General features: G+C 38.8%; 1 protein-coding gene and 1 non-coding gene across 12 annotated transcripts in view; both read left to right on the forward strand.

Moving 5' to 3' along the window:
• RALGAPB (Ral GTPase activating protein non-catalytic subunit beta) overlaps positions 1-22,890 on the forward strand; it is an 85,711-nt gene that overhangs the window by 10,017 nt on the left and 52,804 nt on the right. For 9 of the 11 annotated variants that reach the window (XM_028524577.2, XM_036009821.1, XM_028524574.2 and 6 more), the window contains 8 exons: positions 1,886-2,101; positions 4,319-4,521; positions 11,966-12,129; positions 13,710-13,896; positions 15,590-15,721; positions 19,178-19,356; positions 21,315-21,463; positions 21,597-21,813. In XM_028524577.2, the coding sequence (XP_028380378.1) occupies positions 1,916-2,101; positions 4,319-4,521; positions 11,966-12,129; positions 13,710-13,896; positions 15,590-15,721; positions 19,178-19,356; positions 21,315-21,463; positions 21,597-21,813 (1,417 nt within the window). In that variant the 5' untranslated portion in view covers positions 1,886-1,915. Of the gene's footprint in view, positions 1-1,885; positions 2,102-4,318; positions 4,522-11,965; positions 12,130-13,709; positions 13,897-15,589; positions 15,722-19,177; positions 19,357-21,314; positions 21,464-21,596; positions 21,814-22,890 lie in introns of those variants that run through there. The other 2 variants (XM_036009826.1, XM_036009827.1) reach the window with 2 other exon arrangements.
• Positions 9,318-9,516, forward strand: LOC114507214. The gene has a single exon (XR_003685469.1). It is a non-coding gene; the product is annotated as a U2 spliceosomal RNA (small nuclear RNA).

Raw genomic sequence — 22,890 nt, forward strand, 5'->3', positions numbered from 1 at the left:
GGGTAGTGAATGAAACCAGACAAAAAAATGAAAAAGTTGAAAAACTACCTATAAAACTACCTATATACCTTTAGACTGTAAATATACTATATATGTGTATGTCTATAATATATATGATCATTTTTTTTAAATGAGGAAAAAGTATGTGGTATGGAAATAAGTTGTCGTCTGATAAGATGGCTCCCTATCATATCAGAGGTCCCCTTTTTCCCCCTCCATTTTTGAGAGTGCTTATTTTAGTGGGGGTGGGGGTGGAAGGCACCGGAATATTCTGGGGGAAATTCCTTATAAATTCTGAGGAAACTAAGGCATCTGTCCTTCCTCAAATTGTGGGTACCTTGTTCATTGCTGGTCCGTCCCTCCTGTCTTCCCATTTCAGGGCTTCTTAGTGTTAGAGGAGGAGGAATCAGACCTCATAGTGTCACTGAATGGTACCGCGACCCAGTTCACCAGATTCCAAAAGAAGTTGAGAAGATGGAATAAAATCATGGGATGGGACACAGGAGGGGAAAGGGAAAGTGGTGGCTTCCTCTTGTCTGGAAAGGAGAAAGAAAGGTAGTTTGGGACCAATTTGTGAATGACTTTGACTTTCACGGTAGCGAGTTTGATCTCCATTCTGTAGGCCAGTGATTCACAAATACCATATCCTCTTGAAAAACACTGATACTTGTTGAGCTGGAATGAAGTTTTCTAAGGTAAAATTAAACAATTCTAGTTTCTTCCAGTTTGAAGAAAAATTAACTTAAGGGATAGAACTTTTTAAAGATTATGTGTACCCATGTATTTTGTTTAAACATTGCTGGCGGGGCAAACATTTCACAGCAAGTAGGAAGTAGAAGTTAAGAGAAGTGATTTGGAAAGGGCTAACCATCCTTGACTCTTCATGGATAAAGCATTTATGATTGTAATATTTACATTGCATTCATGCAGATATGCTTTCTGTGGCTAAAATTTCTCATTTGCATGATAGACTTAGACATCATTTCGTGGAGAATACATAGCCTAGGGAGAAGCAGTACATGCTATGGAGAAGGTATAGGATAGGGAGAGACTGTACATGCCATGGTTAAGAATATGGTCCCTGGAATCCAGCAAATGTGGGTTCAAAACCCAGCTCTACTACATTATGTATCTGAAGCCTCAGGTAAGAAGCAAACCTCTCTGTGCCTCACTTTTTTTGTCTGTCAAGTAGAGATAACATTATTTAATATTCATAGAGTTGTTTTGATGATTACATGAGTAGTATGTAGTAAATAGTAAGTGGTAGCTCTTCATATGCTTTCTGAAGGGCACTATGACTTCAGGTGTTCCATTACTGAAGTTTGTGTGCCACTGCTGCAGGGAATGAAATATTCTCAAAGAATAATATGTCTGATTGAGGACATTGGTGGGAAATTGCAGGGGTGTGTGTCCAGCATGTGTGTAGTAGGTACTTGGAAACCGTTGACTGAAGAGTCTGGGTCTTCAGGTGAACTATTTCCTTTGTCTCCCTTTCCTACTTAAGGTACTCCATTCTTTCATCTGTTTCTATCCTGAAACATAAGAGTGAGGAGGGTTCCCTCATGCTATAAGTGTGCCAGATCTGATCATTTTCTCCCCTTGTGCAATGGCCATCTGTCCCAGCTCCACTTGGGGCTTCTGAGGACTCTTTTGGGGGAGGTTCTCAGACAGCTAGTTGCTTCTCAGGGTTTGCCTTCCTACCCAGTCTCACCATGAGGCTATTTTAGGACATTTCTCAAAACATTTAAATGTGTTTTTTTCTCAGTCTTGACTCAGTATGTTTGCAGCTTCTTTATCTTGCTATGTAGGGTAAATCTGTATTTTACTTCCTTTTATTAATTTGTAGTGGTATAATTTGACACGTAATTCTGTTTTGTCTTTTCAGGTGCCATTTGGATAGTCCTTTAGCGGCACGATGTACTCTGAGTGGAGGTCCCTGCATTTGGTGATTCAGAATGATCAGGGTCACACCAGTGTTCTGCACAGCTATCCAGAGAGCGTTGGGCGAGAGGTGGCAAATGCGGTGGTTCATCCTCTTGGGCAGGCCTTAGTTACTCCTTCAGTGGCTGGTAGTGAGAGTTTGTTAAAAACTGACAAAGAAGTAAGTGTTTCTGCATTTCATTCTACTGTGTGAAAATACATGTTTATTAATGAAGAATTTATTTAACATCTTTTTAGTGGATTTTTGCCTAATGCAATGTGACTTCTCGATTTTGATCTTATTTGGGTTGCGGGTTGGAGGCTCAAGAGTTCTTAGAAGTTATAAGGAATAGGTTGTGTCATTGTGCTGCTGGGATGTCCTGCTAGCAAGACTCAATTTTTTACATGAGCTGTGTGCCCAGGACAGAGACTTGTGTGTTGGGGCCTTTCTCCTAAACTCAAGACTCAGTCTTCAGATTTCCATTTAGAGGTGTGTTTGGAAAGTCTTCATTTTTACCAGAGGAGCATTTTTGTTCTCTTCAGAGTACACTAGCAGAGACTTACCCCGAGGAGCATCGCTTGCTGCGGTGCACTCTCCTCTTGGCATATTTGGAATCCCTTGCTGCTTTGTCCTAATGTTAATGTTAATGTCACATGTATTACATTACATTATATTGTTATATTGCTATTATATATTTCCTACCCTTAGCCTTTGTGGTTTTCTTTTTGCCTTTGTAGTTTTTGAGCTTAAAAATTTTAATTTGCATATTTATCTTGGTTCAACTTTAGTTTTATGCTGTGGAAGACTTACTGAATCCTGAATTTCTAACCTTCTTCCATAATGACCTTGATATGTTAATCCAGTGTTACTCTGTTGTCTGGTGTTTCAACCAATTATAAATCCAGCCATTCTACCTTCTTTTGGATCATAGGTCTCAGGTCTCCATCTTGCCTGCAGGACATCCTGCATCTCACCGAATTTCTTACTAAAGCCTAGATTTCCCTTTGCCAGAGAAGGCCGTTAATGGCATAATGAGAATAGCTTCTCATTTCTGGTTAGAAGACCAGGGTTCAAGTTTTCAGCTTCAGCATTTCCAAACCAGCGACTTGGGCCAAATTGCTTAATCTTGCTAAGCTTCTTCTTATCTATAAAGTGAGGATAGTTTACTCTCTCACACAGGGTTGTTTTGATGATTAGGTGATATTTATGAAAGAGCTTTGTAAACTTTGAAGATTATACAATTGTTAGCTGCCTTCATAGTAACCTTGTTAATAAAGGAATGAAGCTTGTCTGGCATGACTTGTTCTTTTTGAGCAGACTGGTTCCCAGTGATCACGCTTCCCTTTTATAAGTGCTCACTGGTCATCTGCTTAGTAATTTGTTCCAGTTTTATCTGGAATTCACTTAAGCCTTTCATGCTACAGTATTTGGAATATAGTTTCATCTTCTTTTGCAAATTGGGCTGTTTTCTCTTTCCCATCACACCTTATTCATTCTTTATGACTACAGGCAGTCTCTTAAGCAAGTTCTTTCAGTTTCTAGGATGTGATTCAGGTGGGTCAGGAGGCTGGAACTCATTTAGTGTGGCTAACTACCTTGTTAAAATCTTGTCCTGCTTCAGTCCCTTCTCAGTTGTGCTTGTTCTTACTTTCAACTTTAAATATTATGTTCTGTGTCAGTCACAAGATAAGAATTGAGTATCTGTTCATTTTGCTTCCTGTTGTTAGTATTGCATAATCTGGAAATGAAATGTGATTGAATTTGTGTACATGATTTCCTCCTAAATGACACATGCACCCTTATGTAATTAAGTAGTGGAAAGTGTCTAAAATTTCCAGTTTCTTTGTTTCCAGTCTATATGGAAAATTAAGATGTCCTGTACTTTATATTTCACAGAGCAAACAATAATGTCTAAAGTGTAAGCCCTGGCTGGTGTGGCTCAGTGAACTGAGTGCTGGCCTGTGAACCAAAGGGTTGCTGGTTCAGTTCCCAGTCAGGGTTGCAGGCCAGGTCCCCAGTAGGGGGTGTGTGAGAGGCCACCACACACTGATGTTTCTCTCCCTCTCTTTCTTCTCCATTTTCCTCTCTCTCTCTAAAAATAAATAAATAAAACCTTAAAAAGGAGCAGGGGATAAAGGCCAATATAGGTTTAATATTTAGAAATAGGTAATTTATTTTCTTCTTAAATCTTTTGCTTAGGAAATGTCTGAGCATATCTCATGTGGAAAGTGCATTCTCTAGAATAAATCTGATATTCTAGGTATCAGATGTTGAGATAAATATATTGTCAATTGAGAGATTTTTTTGGCAGTAAAAGAGGTCAACATTTTAAGTCAATCTACTGAGATATAGATAGGGATATGTGATAATTCTATCTATATATTTTCTTTTGTTTAGGTAAAATGGACCATGGAAGTAATTTGCTATGGACTGACCCTTCCATTGGATGGAGAAACTGTAAAATATTGTGTTGATGTATATACAGACTGGATTATGGCTTTAGTGTTGCCGAAAGATTCTATTCCATTGCCAGTTATTAAAGAGCCTAATCTATATGTTCAAAGTATACTAAAACACCTGCAAAATCTTTTTGTACCAAGGTAAGCTATATCCGTCTCTGGACTGTTACCAAGGTCATAGTAAAACAGTCATAAATGTTACTTTTTTACATTGTAGGAACTGATTTCATTGTTAGTACTTTGAATAGTTAGCTTTTATTATTTGTTTTATTAAAGAGTTTATTCATATGAATGTTAGGAGAGATGGGCTTATATAATGTTTAAATATATGCCTACTTTAAAGGCTTTTGGTTTTTCTTGTAAATCTGATAGCTACTAGATATTAAAATACTGTGTCCCCATTCCCTTCCACTCAAAAAGACACTTTAGCCTGTCATAATTTTTGTTTTCACTTAAGCTGAAAGCAGCTAAGCCTTCTACCTTAAAACAAATCTTTCCTATGAGAGAATGAAGACACTGAAGTAAGAAGACTTGACGTTATTATGGGCATATTTGTAGTAGGTAGGCCAAAAGGTTATCTTGACAGTTTGTTACTGATTTCCCCCCCATCTCTGAGGCGAAGACCTTAAAATAGTGTAAGGTAGGATAAGGACCTTACTTGTTCTTAAATTTTTTATTCTGGTTTTAAAAAAATTATGTCATTGGTAAAGAATTTGGGAAATATATGAATGAATGAACAAGAAAGCATTAATTCCCTACCCTTTTGTGGAGATTTTCTTTAGGAAAAATCTGTTTTCAGCTATTTTTTTCTGTCTTTGAAAGAGGCAAGGGGGCTTGTCTCCTTTTGGAAAAGTTCTAGTTAGAGCTTTTGGTCTGTCAGATGGTGAGGGACATTGAATCATCCAAAAACCAGCTCTGTAAATTTTAGCTTTTTAAATTTAGAAGGATGGTTACTTTGGAAAATCTGAATTAAAAAGGAAAAATCTCCATTAAGAATTCTGGTGCCTAGGATCAAATATGAACTCCTTACTTTGTGTGAAATGCCTGTAATCTGGCCTTTAGCCAGATTAGCTGCTACTAAATGTGCATGAGCCCTGCTCTGTGGTCAGGCTCATAAATTAAACATTCCCTAAGATTCCTTAAAGATCTTCCCCATCATCACTTACTCTTTCATCTTCCTTCTCCTCCTCTCCTTCACCTAGCTGTATTCATTGTACTTTTGTTGGTTTATCTTAAATCTTGCCTTGTAAAAAGAAGCCTTACCTAACCATCGAGGCCCATAGTGACCAAACCTTTGGTGAACCTCTGTGGTACTTCCTGTGTCACTCATATCTCCCCACTGTTTTATTGCTTATTGTTTTTTTAAAATTGAATTTATTAGGTTTACATTTGTTAATAAAATTATACAGGTTTAAGGAGTATAATTCTGTAATACATTGCCTGTATGTTATATATTGTATTCACCACTACAAGTCATGTTTCTTTCCATCACCATTTATCCCCCCTTTATTGTGTATCTTTTAAAATGTGCATGTCTCATTTTCCTATCTAACCAACTTGAGGGCAGGAACTGGACTGTGCATATTTTACACTTCCACAGTGTTTGGTACAATACTGGTATTACCTTAGGTGTGAATTAAGTGCTATTTGCTTGTATTTATTGATTTCAAATGGAAATAATAACAGGAAATGGTTGGCAATAATTTGCGTAGTGTTTGTGGCTAAGCAAGTTCTTCTCAAATGGTATAATAGTTTTAATGCTTTCTTATCATCCCATTTAGGAGACCAATTTGCTGACCTTTTGTGTGTGCATGATCAGTCTCATTATTTGTGTTGTCACTGCATCTGGTGTACTCTCTGTACCCATACCTCCTCTCAGTGCTTAGTCTGTACTGGTGAAAAAAATCGATGTCATTTGAGTTCATTAGACTTTTATTTTTACCTTTTGAGGATCATGACTACCATACAAATGGTCCATTTTACTATTTGTAATTAGCTTGTTTTCTCAAAAGTGTGTATGTGCATACTTCTGCGAGGGTACTGAACTGAGTCTTAAGAGTTCTTCTGGTGTACATCCAAGCATTCAGTGAGAGTGAGCAGATGGCAGCATAGGTAAACACGGCTTGCCTCCTTACACAACCACGTCATAATTACAACTAAATTATAGAATATCCATCACTCTAAACTATCAGAAATCGAGTTGAATGGAAGTCTGACAACTACAGAATTGAAGAAACCACATCCATCCAGACTGGTAGGAGGAATGGGGTGTGGAATGGGCTCTTCCCATATCCACATGTGGCAGATAAAAATTCAGCATGCATATCTTGGGAGTGAGGAATCCCAGCCCCTCTTCAGGCTCCCCAGCCCAGGGTTCCAGTGCCAGGAACGTAAATCCTCACAGCTTCTGGCCGCAAAAACCAGCGAGGATTGAGTTGGTGGAAGAAATCTTTAGAATCCCAAGAAATTCCTTTTAAAGAACCCACACATGGATTTTCTCAGACTCATTCCTCTGAGCTCCAGGACTGGGGTAGCAGCTTGAAAGGCACCAGTGGCATTTGAAGAGACGCTGAAGTGTCTGGCATCAAGGCAAGAACTAGGGCACAGCTTTCTCCCAGACAGAAAGGTGGGCAGAGGCCATTGTCCCTTTTCTGAACCCTCCCCCACAGAGCCACAGAGCTAGCAAGCTGGTGCCATATCTGAGCTAACCACCAACCTCTATCAACCTGGCTAACACTGTTTGCCGCACCCTGGAGATCCCCAGAGACTTGCCCTACCCAACTTATGGGGCCACCCAAACTGCTTTTTCATATGAATGGCTGGTCTTGGCTCTTGCAACTTCCAAAATCCTCTCAAACAAGCAGCAGCCAGCCTCAGTGAACCTCCAGCCCCCATACCTCTTGCTAAGTGATCCCAGGCCTGGCACTAGCAGCAGCCAGTTTAGGTTCACAGCTTGGCTTTGCCTGGGAATCTCCAAGCTCAGTACAAGTAGCAGCCATTTCAGATTGCTTAATAGCTCAAGCAGGGTGGCCCCAGGCAAAACATAGGTGGTAGCTGACCTTGGCCTGCACCACGTGGGAAACCCAGAGCCTGCTTACCCAGTGGACAGCTAAATACCATGTTGGAGCATCAACATCCTGTCCCCATACAGCCGATCCTCCGTGGAGGGAGGAGCTTGGTGGTTCGTGGTCACAGCCAGTCCTTGCAGCTGACTGGCTTGGGTAAATCCCTCCCATTGATCTTCCAACAGCAATCAGGGCTCAACTGCAAGAGGAGGGCATACTCAGCCCATATGAAGGGCATACCTCAAGTATCCAGCTAGCTGATAGGGGAGGCTGTGCTACTGGGCCCTATAAGACACCTACTACATTAGGCCACGCTGCCAAGACAGGGAGTCATAGCAGCTCTGTCTAATACATAGAAAAAACACTGGGGGGGGGATGCCAAAAAGAGGAGATGAGGAAACATGGCCCCAGTGAAAGTATAGATTCAAATTCCCAAAAAAGAACTAGACAAAATAGAGAAAAGCAATCTCAGATGCAGAGTGCAAAAACTGGTTATAAGGATGCTCAAGGAACATAGTGAGGACCCCAACAGCATAAAAAAGATCTAGTCAGAAACAAAGGATATACTAATTAAAGAACAATTTATAGAGAAACCAACAGCAGAGTGGATGAAGCTGAGTATCACATCAATGATTTGGAACATAAGAAAGCAAAAAACAACCAGTGGAACAAGAAGAAAAAAGAATCCAAAAAAACAAGGGTAGAGTAAGCAGCCTCTGGGACAACTTTAAGCGTTCCAATGTGGGTTCCTACATTGGAACCCAAGTGTTCCTGAGTGTTCACATCATAGGGGTGCCATAAGGAGAAGGGAAAGAGAAATTAGAAATCTTTTTGAAAAAATAATGAAAGAAAAATTCCCTAATTTATTGAGGGAAATAGACATGCAAGTTCAGGAAACACCAAGAGTCTCAAACAAGATGGACTGAAAAAGGCCCACTCCAAGACACATGGTTAAAATGCTAAAGGTTAAAGATAAAGAGATGATCTTAAAAGTAGCAGGTGAAAAGCAGTGAGTTGACTACAGGGGAATTCCCATAGGACTGTCAGCTGATTTCTCAAAAGAAACTACAGGCTAGAAAGGATTGGCAAGAAATACTCCCAAGTCATGAAAATCAGGGACCTGCAGCCAAGATTGCTCTACCCAGCAAAAATATTTAGAATCGAAGGGCAGGTAAGAGCTTCCCAGTTAAGAAAAAACTAAAGGAGTTCATCATCACCAAACTAGTATTACATGAAACGCTATAAGGACTTAAGAAAAGAAGGAATATCAAAACTATGAAAAATAAAATGACAAAAAAATACAAATCTATCAACAATTGAATCTAAAAAACAAACTAAGCAAACAAGAAGAACAGGGACAGAATCATGGATACAGAGAGCATTTTGATGGTTACCAGATGGGAGGGGGGTGTGGGAGAATGGGTGAAGAGGTGAGGAGATTAAGAAGTACAAATAGGTAGTTACAGAATAGCTATGAGGATGTAAAGTACGGTTGTAGGAAATGGAATAGCCAAAGAACCTGTGTATGATCCATGGGCATGAACAAGGGTCTGGGGATTGCTGAGGGACTGGGGTGTGCTGGGTGGAGGGGGCAAAGAGGGAGAAATTGGGACAACTATAATAGCATAATCAATAAAATACAATTTTAAAAATAAAATAAAAAGAATTTTCTCAGTACAACAAACAAAAAAATCGGTTGACTAAAAAAAAGTTCTGGCCAATAATATCTTAGGAAGCTGAATAATTTCAGTGCTAAATATTGTGTTAACAATCTCATCTCCCATTACTGTAAATTAAAATTTTTAAAAATTCAGATCAGAGAATTGTTATTGGATTTACTTAATAAATTGTTTTTATAGAAAGTGACACCCAGTCACTTCTCAGCCTTTTTGCTAAGATCAAGTGTATTATCTGTTCTTATAAGGTTACAAAATGACACTCAAAATAGAGGAAACTGCCTTTACTTCTTTGTAAGAGATTAAGTCAGAGTAGATGTAACCTTTCTTCTTTGCCTGTGAGTTTGATATTCCTTTTCTATTTTTTGCATAATTGAGAAAAAAGTGAACTATCTTTTAAAAATGATCAGGATTTGATATATTGCTGAAGTATACTGTACTTTAATAAAAAGATGATATTCTTTTTTTTAAAGATTTTATTTATTTTTAGACAGAGGGGAAGGGAGGAAGAAAGAGAAGGAGAGAAACATCAATATGTGGTTGCCTCTCATGCTCCCCCTGCTGGGGATCTGGCCTGCAACCCAGGCATGTGCCCTGACCAGGAATCAAACCAGCGACCCTTTGGTTCTCAGGCTGGCACTCAATCCACTGAGCCACACCAGCCAGGGCTAAAAAAAGATATTTTTATAAACCATTGTTTTGCAAAGTTTTTTTGTAAAGAGCAGATAGTAAGTATTTTTGGGTGGCTTTGTGGGTCACATGGTATCTGTTGCAACTACTCATCTCTGCTGGTGTAGAGAATGCAGCCAATACACAATATATAAATGAAATATATAAATGAATGAGCATGGCTGTGTTCCAGTAAAACTTTATTTGTAAAACTGATGGCAGGCTTGATTTGACCCATGGGCCATAATTCACCAGACCCTGTTCTAGAACGATTTTTCTGAAGAACATGTGTTACTTTTGAAAATATTGTGGGGTGGGAGGAAAGAAAATATTAGGGGAAAGGAAACTCTGGTGTTTAGACCATTCTATTTATTTTTTAGTAAAGATTTTGTTGTTTTTCTTAGCTTTACAAACTTGGACACTGTTCCTGAATTTATACCTTTTGAGTGAGTCTCCTGTACCTAAAGACCAGATGTTTCCTTTCCTGCCACTGGGCAAGTGCCAGGAAATAGTATAGGCCTTGGCTACCATTTGGGAGGTATACAGTGTTACTGCTGGCTTTGGAAGAGTGTCATCCCCAGCATTATTAGTGGTATTTTTATTTCTTATTCTGGGCTTCCTCTTACTTGGCTAGATGAGGTTTGGAACTACTATGTAATTTTTCATTCTTCTTCAAGTAGTCAGAGCAGCAGACACAAACTTGAGCCCTCAAGGCTTCACATGGACTAGATTCACCTCCAGCCAAACATGGGCCATCTTCCCGCTCTTGAGGGCTCTCGGCTCTTCCTACGTGAATGTCTCATTTTGCCCTAGGTCTGACTTCTTTTGGGAAAACTTAGTGGTGTCATTTGTTTGCAACTCGAGGGTAAGTGTCTGGTTTTCTGGATCATGGCTTAGAATCTGAGAATGCCTGTCCTGAAGTCGGGGTAGGAGTTCTAGGGGTATTTGCTTCATTTTTGGATTTCTTGAGGAGGCTCTGAGATTCCCTACTCTGACTCAGACATGTTTTTGTAGTTCTTCTTTGTTTTAAAGATTATAAGAGAGAGGGGAGGGGAGGGAGAAGGAGAGGGAGAGAAATATCGATGTTCAAGAAATACATCAACTAGTTGCCTCTCATGCATCCCCAACTGGGAACCTGGCCTGCAACCTAGGTATGTGCCCTGACTGGGAATTGAACTGGCAAACTTTTGGTTCACAGTCCAGCACTCCATCCACTAAGCCACAACAGCCAGGCCTACTAGTCCTTTATGACATGTCATAATATATAGAAACATGGCTTCAAGATTTATTTCAATGGTATTAGTTACATTTCTAGGGTTTCACTTAGGAAGTCTGGAGGCCAATACATCATTTGCTAATGCAGTGGGTTTCCTACTGTTCTTGAAATTCTCAGATAGCCTGCTTTGGAGAGTAGGGATAAGGGTTGGAGCTTGGACCTCTATTTTCTTTCCTCTTTAGCACCAGACCTGATATTTTGAACTATTTTACTCCCTTGGGGGGGAAAAATGGTTCTGTGTACTAAAGAGAGCTATAAAACTGTCCTTCTAGGGTATTTGAGAAGCTTTGGAGCCCCCATCTTGGGTTAAGATGCTTTTTTTATTAGAACAGCAGTAGCAGGTGCTCATCTTTGAAACAATTGCCTGCAGACCTCATGATTTTTAGGGATCTGTTAGGATAGTCCATTGGGTCTGTAGGTTCTTTGCTGGCAGATATTAGCTTCAAAGAGACTATGAACACTATGAAATTCTATGTAAAATTCTTGTGTTGTTTAAAATTTTTGTAAAAAACTGCAAAGGCCTGTGTGCTTCAGTGTATAGCAGGAGTGGTTGTGGATATTCACTCTTTCACTCAACAGAAACTTAACACATACCTTTTGTTATGTGCCCAGCATATTGTAGACAGAAAATCCAGAGGTGAAGCTTACATTTCTAGTGTTCCCCCCTCGCCCCAGGAGCTTTGAAGCTCTCATAGGAGAGACAGGTTGAGATCCCAGAGTGCTGAACTGTATGACAGGGAAGAAGTAACTTTGAACTGAAGAGGTTGTGCCTAGTCCTTACGTCTGCTGATGCTCTTAGGGAGTGTTATTGGACCATTGCTTACTGTGTCCATAAGTTACCTGACCTTAAGCTGTTGCTTTCCCAAGGCTTGTCAGTGATATCTGTCTGTCTTCTTCAGACAGGAACAGGGCTCCAGTCAGATCCGACTATGCTTACAGGTCCTGAGAGCCATTCAGAAACTGGCTCGTGAGTCATCCAGCATGGCCCGAGAAACCTGGGAAGTCTTACTGTTGTTTCTTCTGCAGATTAATGACATACTGCTAGCCCCTCCAACTGTTCAAGGTTTGTTTATTTTTTCTAATTTATTTCTGAACTTCAAATAGTTTACTTTTAAATTCAATGAGTAGTAGGCTCAGTGGGGATTTAAATTTTGGCATGATAGATGATAAACCAAGGTTAACAATTCTCAGGGAACCCTCAAAGCCACGATATGAAGTAATTTTACCTTCACTGATGGTAGGGTGACTTAATGCATTTTTGATAATGATGGGAACAGTAGTTTGTTTACTGTATTAGGGTAGAATCTGTATAAGAAACAACAAACTATTAAATTAGAGCCTATACAATAACGTACTTGGTTACAAAGTAGTTATCAAAGTAGACTCTGAACTTGATAGCTACAGAAGATACTTTCTTCAGCAGATGAAACCTACAGTCTTAAAGTGTTCTGTTTTGAAGTATGACAGCATTCTATTTGTCACCTAGCCATTAAAAACCTCCAATTTTATAAGACTTTAGAATGTATCTTAGAAGCCTTGCTTTGTAGCACAGTGTATACAGATTATAAATTGACATTCTAGTTCAAGTTCCCTGTCACTTACTCATCTTTGTAGTCTTTTTACTAATATACATGTGAGTGTGCCTGTGCTCACACAGATGCAGTGTCCAGGGAAGTATCTACAAGGTATCATGGAATTTTTGGTTGAAAGGGACCCTGTAATAGGAATACCTTGTCTGGTATTGACAGGAGCTGACCAGTCATTGATTCATTGTCTGTCTGCTACACACTTTCCAGGCCTGGGGTCTCAGGCTTGGGAATTATGTAGGCAGGCAATGTATCCCCTTCTGGGATTGTTACGGTTGAAACTTTGTTTCTGTTCATTTGAAATACATCTCTATAACTTTTCCTCCTAGTCCCAAATTTGCCCTTTTGGACTCTGCAGAGTACAGACTTCTGCTCTATTTCTTGGTTCCAGGATTTGCAGTGGGAGAGCAGCTATCTTTTCATGGCTGAGGCTTGTCCTGCCCAGCAGTAGTCCTTTTGCTTCCTCCTTTGTCTCCCTGGCCCTGGAAGGGTGGCTTTCAAACAACTGAAGCAATGTATTACTAAGTTTGGAGGTAGAAAGACCTAATTCCTTTATCTATTGACTGTGTGAATTTGGGCAAGTTACTTAAATTTTCTGAACCTAAGTATTCTCATCTCCAAAATGGGTTAACTGATAATTGGTAGTAAGTGTAAATACCTATCCTTTAGCATTAATGTGAGGATTATGGGAATTTATGTGTATCAACTACTTGGCCCAGAAACTAGTCCTACACGTCACTCATCATAGGCCCTCATCCTTTCCTCTGTTCCCTCTGTGCTCCTGTCCTACTTGCTGGAAGATTAAAATCTTCAAGAAGAACTGAGCAGGGTGACTTGAAAACTTTCAGAGTAATGATTGGTTGATGTATCCATGAGTTCCTTCATAGGCGCTCCTAAGAATCATTTCATGTTCTTACTATTAAATGGTTGTTTGAAAGTCAGAACTTAACATTGTAGTTATTTTAATTTTTGACCAGTCCTCCCAAATCAGTGAATTGAAGATTCTACTTTAAAAAATAGTAATATGCCAAAGACATGTTTTCTTTTTGTTGGTAAGGTGGCATTGCTGAGAATCTGGCGGAGAAGTTGATTGGTGTTCTCTTTGAGGTTTGGTTACTGGCTTGTACTCGGTGCTTCCCAACACCCCCTTATTGGAAAACAGCCAAAGAGATGGTGGCTAACTGGAGGCACCACCCGGCAGTGGTGGAGCAGTGGAGCAAGGTCATCTGTGCACTCACTTCGAGGTAGGCATTGCCGTTGACTCACCTGCCTTCATCAGTCTGGCCTGTTCTGTCTTTCTGGGATTCATGGAGTACCATGTAAACCCTGTATCTTGTGTCTGTTATTATGGTGTTTTAGATATAGAATAGAGCCATTTTTAAAAAATAGATGTAATAGTTTAGCTAGTGCCTGTCTAATCTAAAAGTTTTCCGATTAAAGAAGTGTCTCGGAGAAGCAGATAAACTCTATACCCTACCCACCTCCCCTTAAAATCCCACTCTCATTCTGATTATTAAAATATAGGATGGGGTAGTAGTAGGTATACAGTGGTGAGTTCATGAAACAGTTTATTCTTACATTGTTGTTCTTAATCATTGTATTATTTTCCATAAGAACAACTGTAAACCTACTTTTGCCCTGCTCTGTATTCATGATGATTATTTTTTTGTTCTGAAATAAAAAATCTATTAAAAAAAAAAAGCCAGGGCTATTGGCCCTCGCCAGTAGCTCAGTTGGTTGGAGCATTGTCCCATACACCAATAGGCGGTGGGATTGATCCCTGGTCACGGCACAACCTATGTTGTGGGTTCAATCCCTGGTCAGAGAGTGTATGGGAAACAACCGATTGATGTTTCTTGCTTACTCTCCCTAAAATCAATAAACATATTCTCAGGTGAGGATTAAAAAAATGGGAGCTGTCACAGAAGTTGTAGGATCTTAGTTTCTTCCATATGATCATTATTTGAAAAACAAACAAACAAACATAAAAGGTATAATAGAAAAAGTTCACTGGAAATCCTGTCGTATATTTTTATACATAAATCTGTAGAAATGGGATCATACAATAATGTGCTACTTTATAACCAAAGTAGGCAGGTTTTTATAATAATAATTTTACCTTTTTACTTTTACTTTTTACTACCTATATGGCAGGTGGCAAATACAAGGCCCACAGGCCAAATCCAGCCCTCCATCTTGTTTTATCTGGCCCGGCACCTTGTTTCTATCTGGCGGCAGCGCTGAGCTCTTGCTTAACTGTGAAGGAGCAGTTACATTTATACAGTCCTAAAGTTACATTCAGCCCTTTGAAGGCACCTGCGAGGCTGATGTGGCCCCTGGTGAAAATGAGTGTGACACCCCTAATGCCATCACTCAACCCTACATGTTTTTTAAAAACTTTTTTTACTTAAATTTTTTTTCAGTTACAGTTGACATTTAGTATTATATTGATTTCAGGTGTACAGCATAGTGGTTAGACGGCGATTGTAGCTTAGGAAGTGATTTCCCCTGATAAGTCTAGTACACACCTGGCACCATTCATAGTTATTACAGTATTATCAACTGTATTCCCTATGCTGTACTTTACATTCCCATAATCAATCCTGTACCTCTAAAAGGTGAGGGTTTTTTTAAAAATGTAGTCACAATATAAATTTAAGTCTATTAATTTATAGTATAAATTATATAACTTATAAAATGTAAGTATAATAACTTATAATGATTAAAAACAACTAAATCATTAATATTGTTTTAAATCTTTTATAAAACTAGAAATCTGCTTTCAACTAGTCTGTTTTATAAACAAGTGTTTTCATTTATCTTATTCACTTCTGTGAGATATAATACATGTTTCATCTATTTTCTCTTGTATTTTAATTCTTGAATATTATTCCATTAAGAAATGAACTTAGTGGTGTGCATTTTTTAATTTTCTAGATTGCTACGCTTTACTTATGGTCCTTCATTTCCTCCATTTAAAGTTCCCGATGAAGATGCCAGTCTGATCCCTCCTGAAATGGATAATGAATGTGTTGCACAGACATGGTTTCGCTTTTTACATATGTTAAGGTACTGTTATTTTACTTTCTCATGTGCTTAAGACCCAGGACGTGTCTTAGGAGCCACGCTGTAATTCTCTTGAGGGATTTCAGAGTGTCAGGTGGAGCCACATAGGCAGCACACACAACTGTATCGTGTGCCTCCTGCTCTCCCTGTCCTAGCAGGGCCACGCTGTCCTCAGCTGCTCTTGGTCTCTGCTCTTAGGAGCTCGTTCCTTGTGGCAGATGCAGTATTTGTTCTCTTGCCTGTGCTACAGCCTGTATGATACCTCTCCCAGGACTTTCTCACATTTTGTGGGGCCTGCAGCCTCCCGTGCTCCTCTCTGACCAGCACTAACTGGTCAGTGGTGCTCAGGGCCCCTCCTCTAGTAGCTGTGTTGTTTAAAATTTTGCTGAGGGATACACTGTTAAATTTCACAGAGGGATACATCATTCCTTCCTGCTATTTATTTTTTTTGTAGTTATTCTAGTCAGTTCAGCTTCATCACTTCCTTACTTTGTCTCTACTAGCCCCATTCTTATGCTCTGTGTACTGTCTTGATTCTTAAACATCTTCCTTGTATATCTTCTCTTTCTGATTTGACTAGCTCCATTTTTCTATTTGTGTACTAGTGATTCTAAATTACTCTGTATGCCCTGTTGGGTGTAGCTCAGTGGGTTAGGCATCGTTGCGCAAACCGAAAGGTTTGACCCCCAGTCAGAGCACATGCCTGGGTTGTAGTCCAGGCCCCTGGCTGGGGGCATGTGAGAGGCAACCAATCGATGTTTCCCTCCCTCTCTTTCTCCCCGCCATCCCCTCTCTCTAAAAATAAATGAATAAAATCTTTTTTAAAAATTTTTATTTCTTTATTTTTAGAGAGGAAAAGGAGGGAGAAAGAGAGAGAGACAGAGAGAAAGAGAGAAACATCAATGTCCAGTTGCTGTGGGCCATGGCCTGCAACCTAAGCATGTGCCCTAACTGGGAGTTGAACCTGCAATGCCTGGTTCGCAGCCCGCACTCAATCCACTGAGCTATGCCAGCCAGGGCAATATAAAATCTTTTTTAATAAATTACTCTCTGTGACCTTTTATAAATTTAAGGATGTCAACTGTTTTCTATCTTTTTTCAGTTTGTGTTTTTCATCTTTCAGTGATTTCAGTTTGTATTTTTAATATTTTTTGTAATAATTTTCTGTTTGTTTTAAGATTAGAAAATTTTTCTGTGTTCTAATTTTCATTGGAATGCCTCTACTACATGGAATTTTGAGTGGGATATTGGTTGTTGATATTAGATAGTTATTCTTTTTGATGTCCCTGGTTTCCTAAGCAATTAAAAAATTGAAAATTAAAAATATAAATAAATTTTATTCAAATCATATTTTGGGATTTATTTTAAGCATTTAAATGGTTTTTCTTTTTTATCTATTGATGTGATGTAGTAATTTATTTCAATATGGAATTATTCTTCAGTCCTGAGAGAAAAGTTATGGTTTGTTATGGAATGCTAGTCTTTTACTTTTTTTTCCAAATAGTCTCTAGTTCTCCTTTTTTTTTATGAATTTGTGTTTTGATAACTTAAACAAAAAAGAACAGGAAATGTCCTATGTTTTTCTGTGCCCTGTTTTGTGGAGGTTATATGTTCCTTAGAATTTGAAATAAATCACCAGTGAAACTCTAATCCTGGAATCTTTACTGGTAGTTCTTGGATAATCTTTTCCCATTTCTTCACTATTTATCTTTTCAGGGGTTATCTTCTTTAGCTGAAAGATTTTGTTATTTTATTAAGGATTCTTTTGGATCTAAAGAATAGGAGCCTACTTAAGTAAGTGCAGGTGAAAAAGAGAGGTTATTGCCTGATGAAAGAGAAGTCTCATTGAGTTCCCAGAAGCAGTGAGCATCTAGTACTCAAGATGGGGATGGATCGAGCCAACCTTGGGATGAGCTCCTCTGTCATCTCTCTCTTGGCTTTTTGTTTATTTGGTGCCTATACACACTGTTCCTTTCCCCCTGAGACTGTTTCTTTCTGCCTTTGGGATACATGCAACCCCGTGGTAACTTGTCCAGTGGTATAAATACTGTATGACTTTCCAGCTCTAGCCATTTCAGTTCACTGGGGCTTTTTTGTTGCTCAGATTCTCAAAATGGATAAATTGGATTAAATTATTTTTGTTAGGCTACATCAATTATAGGTGTCTAGCATACATCTGGATAGACACCTTTTCGATGTTTTTACCCTGTTGGTTAAATGAGCTGTGGCTGGGTGGGAGGCAGACCTGTGAGGGTTATTCAGCATGGGCTGCCATGGTCATTGGCAAATTTCCTGGGAAAAGAGCTGAATATGACGGGGAGATAGGAACCAATATCTACTGTGGTAATGCTTTATCTTTTTCCAGGGGAGAAAAAATGTTTCCCTTGATTAGAATACTACTGTCCTTGGACTTGTTTGTGCATGGCCACTTGCCCTTCAGGTCCCACCTGGAGGTTCTGTTTCAGTAAATCTAGGTGGAATCTGGATCTTTAAACAGGCTCTCCACATGTGTCAGATGTAGAGGGTGTTGGGAACTATAGGAGTGCAGTTTTTATTATCTGGTCTGTATCCTTTGTTACCTATTTCAAATTTTATTTAATTTTTTTTTTGCCAGTAAAATCATTTCGGGTTTACATGTGGAGAAACTGGTGTAAGCTTTCTGGCACTGCTACTAGACTTATCTCCTCTACCCCACATGATAAATTACAGTTCTGTGGGTACAATCTACTAACACTAGAAGCCTATACATATACTTCCTTTTTCCCACTTGCAATTAAGAGTCTGAGTGGATGGAAAAAGGGGTTTCAAAGGGTAGAGCATTTATAAACCACCGATTTGTATTTCTCAGCCTAGTTCTTTTGGCATTGTAGCTAATGGAAATTCTTTCCAGGTGTTGCCTGTAGGTTTATTAACAATATCACTTTGAATTTCAGAGGCCAGTTAATGGCTAGCTAAGCAAACCATTTTGAGTGGAAGTCTAAATCTGTTTTTTAGTGGAAATATAACTCAAGCCCAAATACATTGTTTTGAAATGTATGACTTCAGCACATACACATGAATACAAACACTAATTCCAATTTAAAAATAGTTTTTAAAAAACTGGGTATGTTAATATTAAAGTAAAATTTTTTTCTTGGAGGTCTTGTTGGCTTATTTACAATTTTTCTTCCATTGCTTAATTCCAAACATATTAGAGAAATATTCATGTATACTCTTAAAAGTTAAAAATTTCTAGTCTTATTTTGATCCTCATCCTCTGCATAGGCTGAATAAGTTTATGCACACACTGCAGATCTGTAAAGAAGTGCTCATGGTTGAGTCCCCAGCCTATTAACTACAGATTAGTCTCCTCTCTGAATTAAATAGGCACAAACAGCCCTGTTCTTAAAATCGATTGCATTTTCTTATTGCTAAAGAAACTTTTACATATATAATTAATTCTTTTCTCTCTCTTGATAGTAATCCCGTGGATTTGAGTAATCCAGCTATTATAAGCTCTACTCCCAAATTTCAGGAACAGTTCTTGAATGTGAGTGGAATGCCACAAGAATTGAATCAGTATCCCTGCCTTAAACATCTGCCTCAAATATTTTTTCGTGCCATGCGTGGAATCAGCTGTCTGGTGGATGCATTCTTAGGTGAGTTTTGTGTATGTTGCTAGATGTAGATAATTCTGGAGTCTAGTTTTAGAAACCATTATGAAAGACCAAAGAAAAAGATGAACAGATTTGATTATGAATAACAAACTATTTGCAACACATGTAGTAAATAGCTGGAGGGTTTTTGTTGTCCTTATATAAATAGACCAAACAATGCTAAGAAAAAGAATAAGACCTGGTAGATAAATGGACAAAGGATATGAATGAAAGATTTGCATAAGAGGACAGTGCTGCCCTGGCTGGCGTAGCTCAATGGATTGAGCTCCAGCTGCGATCCAGGCATCGCAGGTTCAGTTCCCAGTCAGGGCACATGCCTAGGTTGCAGGCCACGGCCCCCAGCAGCCGCACATTGATGTTTCTCTCTCTCTCTCCCTGTCTTTCTCCTTCCCTTCCCTCTCTAAAAATAAATAAATAAATAAATAAAGTCTTAAAAAAAAGAATTAAAAAAAAAAGAGGACAGTGCTCATTCTCACTAGTAATCTAAGAAAATACAGATTCAAATGCATTAGGTATCATTAGAAGGCAAGTTTCTTTTGTGAACTACTGTTTTTCACATTTTAGGAATACGAAAAATCAGAATTATTTTTACCTGTTGAAAGGCATGGCATTTAATATGTATGTTTTTGAAGCATTTGCTATGTGTTCTTGTTAATATACGAGGGGGGACCCCCAAAAAGCCCCAAAATTTATTTATAAAAAATTGTGTATTTATTCTTACATGTTTGAACTTCAGTCACCTTCAAAGTACTCTCCATTTGATGTGATGCATCTATTGAGATGTTTCTTTTCCACTGCTGAAAACAGTTTTTGAAGTCATCAATTTTGGTGGCTTTTAGAACTTCTGTATTTTGTTTCACCTCTTACATATCAACAAAATGTTTCCCTTTCAGGACTTTTTTCATCCAGGAAAACAGAAAAAAACATCGCTTAGGGCAAAATTGGGTGAATAGGGAGGGTGAGCCATGGGGGTCATGTCGTTTTTGGTCAAAAACCACTGAATACTCTGCACGGTATGGGCAGGTGGGCTTGTGAATTACCCATCATGAAACGGGCAAACAGTTAGAAAGAATCATCAAAAAGAAATTCACTGAAGCCAAATGCAGTCTCACACAACAACGTCAGGTGGTACACTGATAAAGCTGGGCTCCTAGAACACTCACCCAGTTGGGGAAGCCTGTACTACAAGGGGCCTGCCCTCCAGGAGATAATTTGGGAGTTTTTTGGGTCCCCCCTTGTATTATGTAGGTAATATACAGGGTGGGCAAAACTAGCTTTATAGTAGTAATACAAATAAATAATATAATAATAAATAATAATGCAAGCATAAACTCTATTTTGTGTACTCACAACCATAAACCTACTTTGCTGACCACTTGCTGTATTAGTTCAAATTAAGTTTGCCATATAACAACCAAAAATACCTGTGGCTGAAACAAAGATAGTTTACTTACACATGGATTAAGCCTAAGGACTAGGCAGTACAGGGCTGCTATAGCAGTTCCACCATTGTTAGAGACCCAGGGTGCTTCCATCTTGTGGTTCTCCATCCTTGGTGCACTCTCTCATGGGCCATGATGGTTGAATGAGGTCCAACTCTTCTGTTCGGGAATTACGAAGGAAGGAGAGTCTCCACTTGATTGGTCCTTTTACGGGGATTCCCTTGACTGTCCACCCAACACCACCTACTTTTCTATGATCAGAATATGGCCAGATCTAGCTGTAAGAGAGGCTTGAAGATGAAGCTGTTTATTCTGGGTAGCCATGGCCAGCTAAAGTTTGTGTTCTACAGCTCAGGAAGGGGTGGCAAAATGTATATTGGGAAGCTATTCGCAGTCTCTGTCATCGTCTCTACAGAGCATTCACTGGTGTTGCTTGAGGAAGATTTTCTGAACATATTTTGACCTATGAAGAATAACTCCATTTGTCTTTTCTTAAAGGCATTTCTAGACCCCGATCAGACAGTGCTCCTCCAACACCCGTGAATAGATTAAGTATGCCTCAGAGCGCGGCTGTCAGTACCACCCCACCACATAACCGGAGGCACCGGGCTGTTACTGTGAATAAGGCCACCATGAAGACAAGCACAGTAAGAGTTTTCATCGCCATTCTTATGCTGTGTAACATTGGCTTTTTAATCTCCCGTCCTTTTAAAAAAGTCTTGCTGTTTTCTCAAACTTTTCATGAGTGTGGATATATACATTCTTGTATCCTTCTGATAGGTCAGTACTGCTCATGCCTCAAAAGTTCAGCACCAGACATCCTCCACTTCTCCTCTGTCAAGTCCAAATCAGACTACTTCAGAACCCCGGCCACTGCCTGCCCCTCAAAGACCAAAGGTTAACAGCATCTTGAATCTCTTTGGATCATGGTTATTTGATGCAGCATTTGTTCACTGTAAACTTCATAATGGGATAAACAGAGACAGCAGCATGACTGGTAAATATTGCTCAAGAAATATGTTATCATTTTTTCTTTCCTTTTTTTTCTTTTTAATCTTTCCTACCTGCAAGATTAATATGCATCTTAAAAAACTCTCTGTCTCTGACGAAGCAGTGTCTTGTGCTTAACCCCTTCCAGCTGAAGTAACAGAATTTTGGAAGTTTTGCTACCTGTCCTTTTTATGTTTGTTCTGTGAGGTTTGACTTTTGTCTGTTTTTGTTAGACAAACTTTTCAAGGTTAGCTACTTTTTTCTCTTCCATCAAATTCCTTTTAGTAGGTGACCTGGAAGTTCCCTTCATGTCAGCCAGGATAACAATGCTAATATTGAGAATTAAAGATTTTGACCAGAAATTTATTCACAAGAAGTGTTTTCTTAGATTTTGACAGCCATTCGCTCATTAGTGCCTATACATATTAGAAAACTTCTGTTTCACAAAAGACTCTAAACCTATCAGATTTTAGACTAGAGAACTTTATTTCAAGGGTACGCTTTAAAAAATACCATTTTTCTGAAACTAAATAAGATTGATGGACAATTAATAACTCAACCCTAATATCTTTACTTAGATTTTATAACAGAAATGAAACACCATCTAAGTAAAATCTGATTTATTTTTGTCACTTTACCATTATATTTGGAAGTAATCGCATAGGGTACAGGATGGGAGTGTGGTGTAGTGCTGAATATACTGAAGGAGTATTATTTATGATGTCTTATAGAGACGAATAATAATAATGGCTATCATTTATTGAACTGAATCACTTTGTTCCAGGCACTGTGCGGCATGCATTAATGAGTGTATTGGTTGTTTGGTAAGAAAGCACTTTTCTGCTGGGGCTGGAAATAGGTTGAGGTAAAAGGAGGCCTAATTGCATTAGTTTGTGCATCTCTAGGGAGACCATTAGTTCCAAAGAGAAAACTAATGGCCATAAGGATCTCTGCTTTCTTTCAGATATGCATTCTTATGTATTACGTATCATGTCAGAACTAAGGTCTATGACTGTTAGCACTATACACATGTAATTATTTTGGATATTCTTATAAATATTTTACATTATTTAGAAAAGGTGTG

Source organism: Phyllostomus discolor, chromosome 9 (genome assembly GCF_004126475.2).
Source record: "Phyllostomus discolor isolate MPI-MPIP mPhyDis1 chromosome 9, mPhyDis1.pri.v3, whole genome shotgun sequence".
Taxonomy (NCBI): Eukaryota; Metazoa; Chordata; class Mammalia; order Chiroptera; family Phyllostomidae; genus Phyllostomus; species Phyllostomus discolor.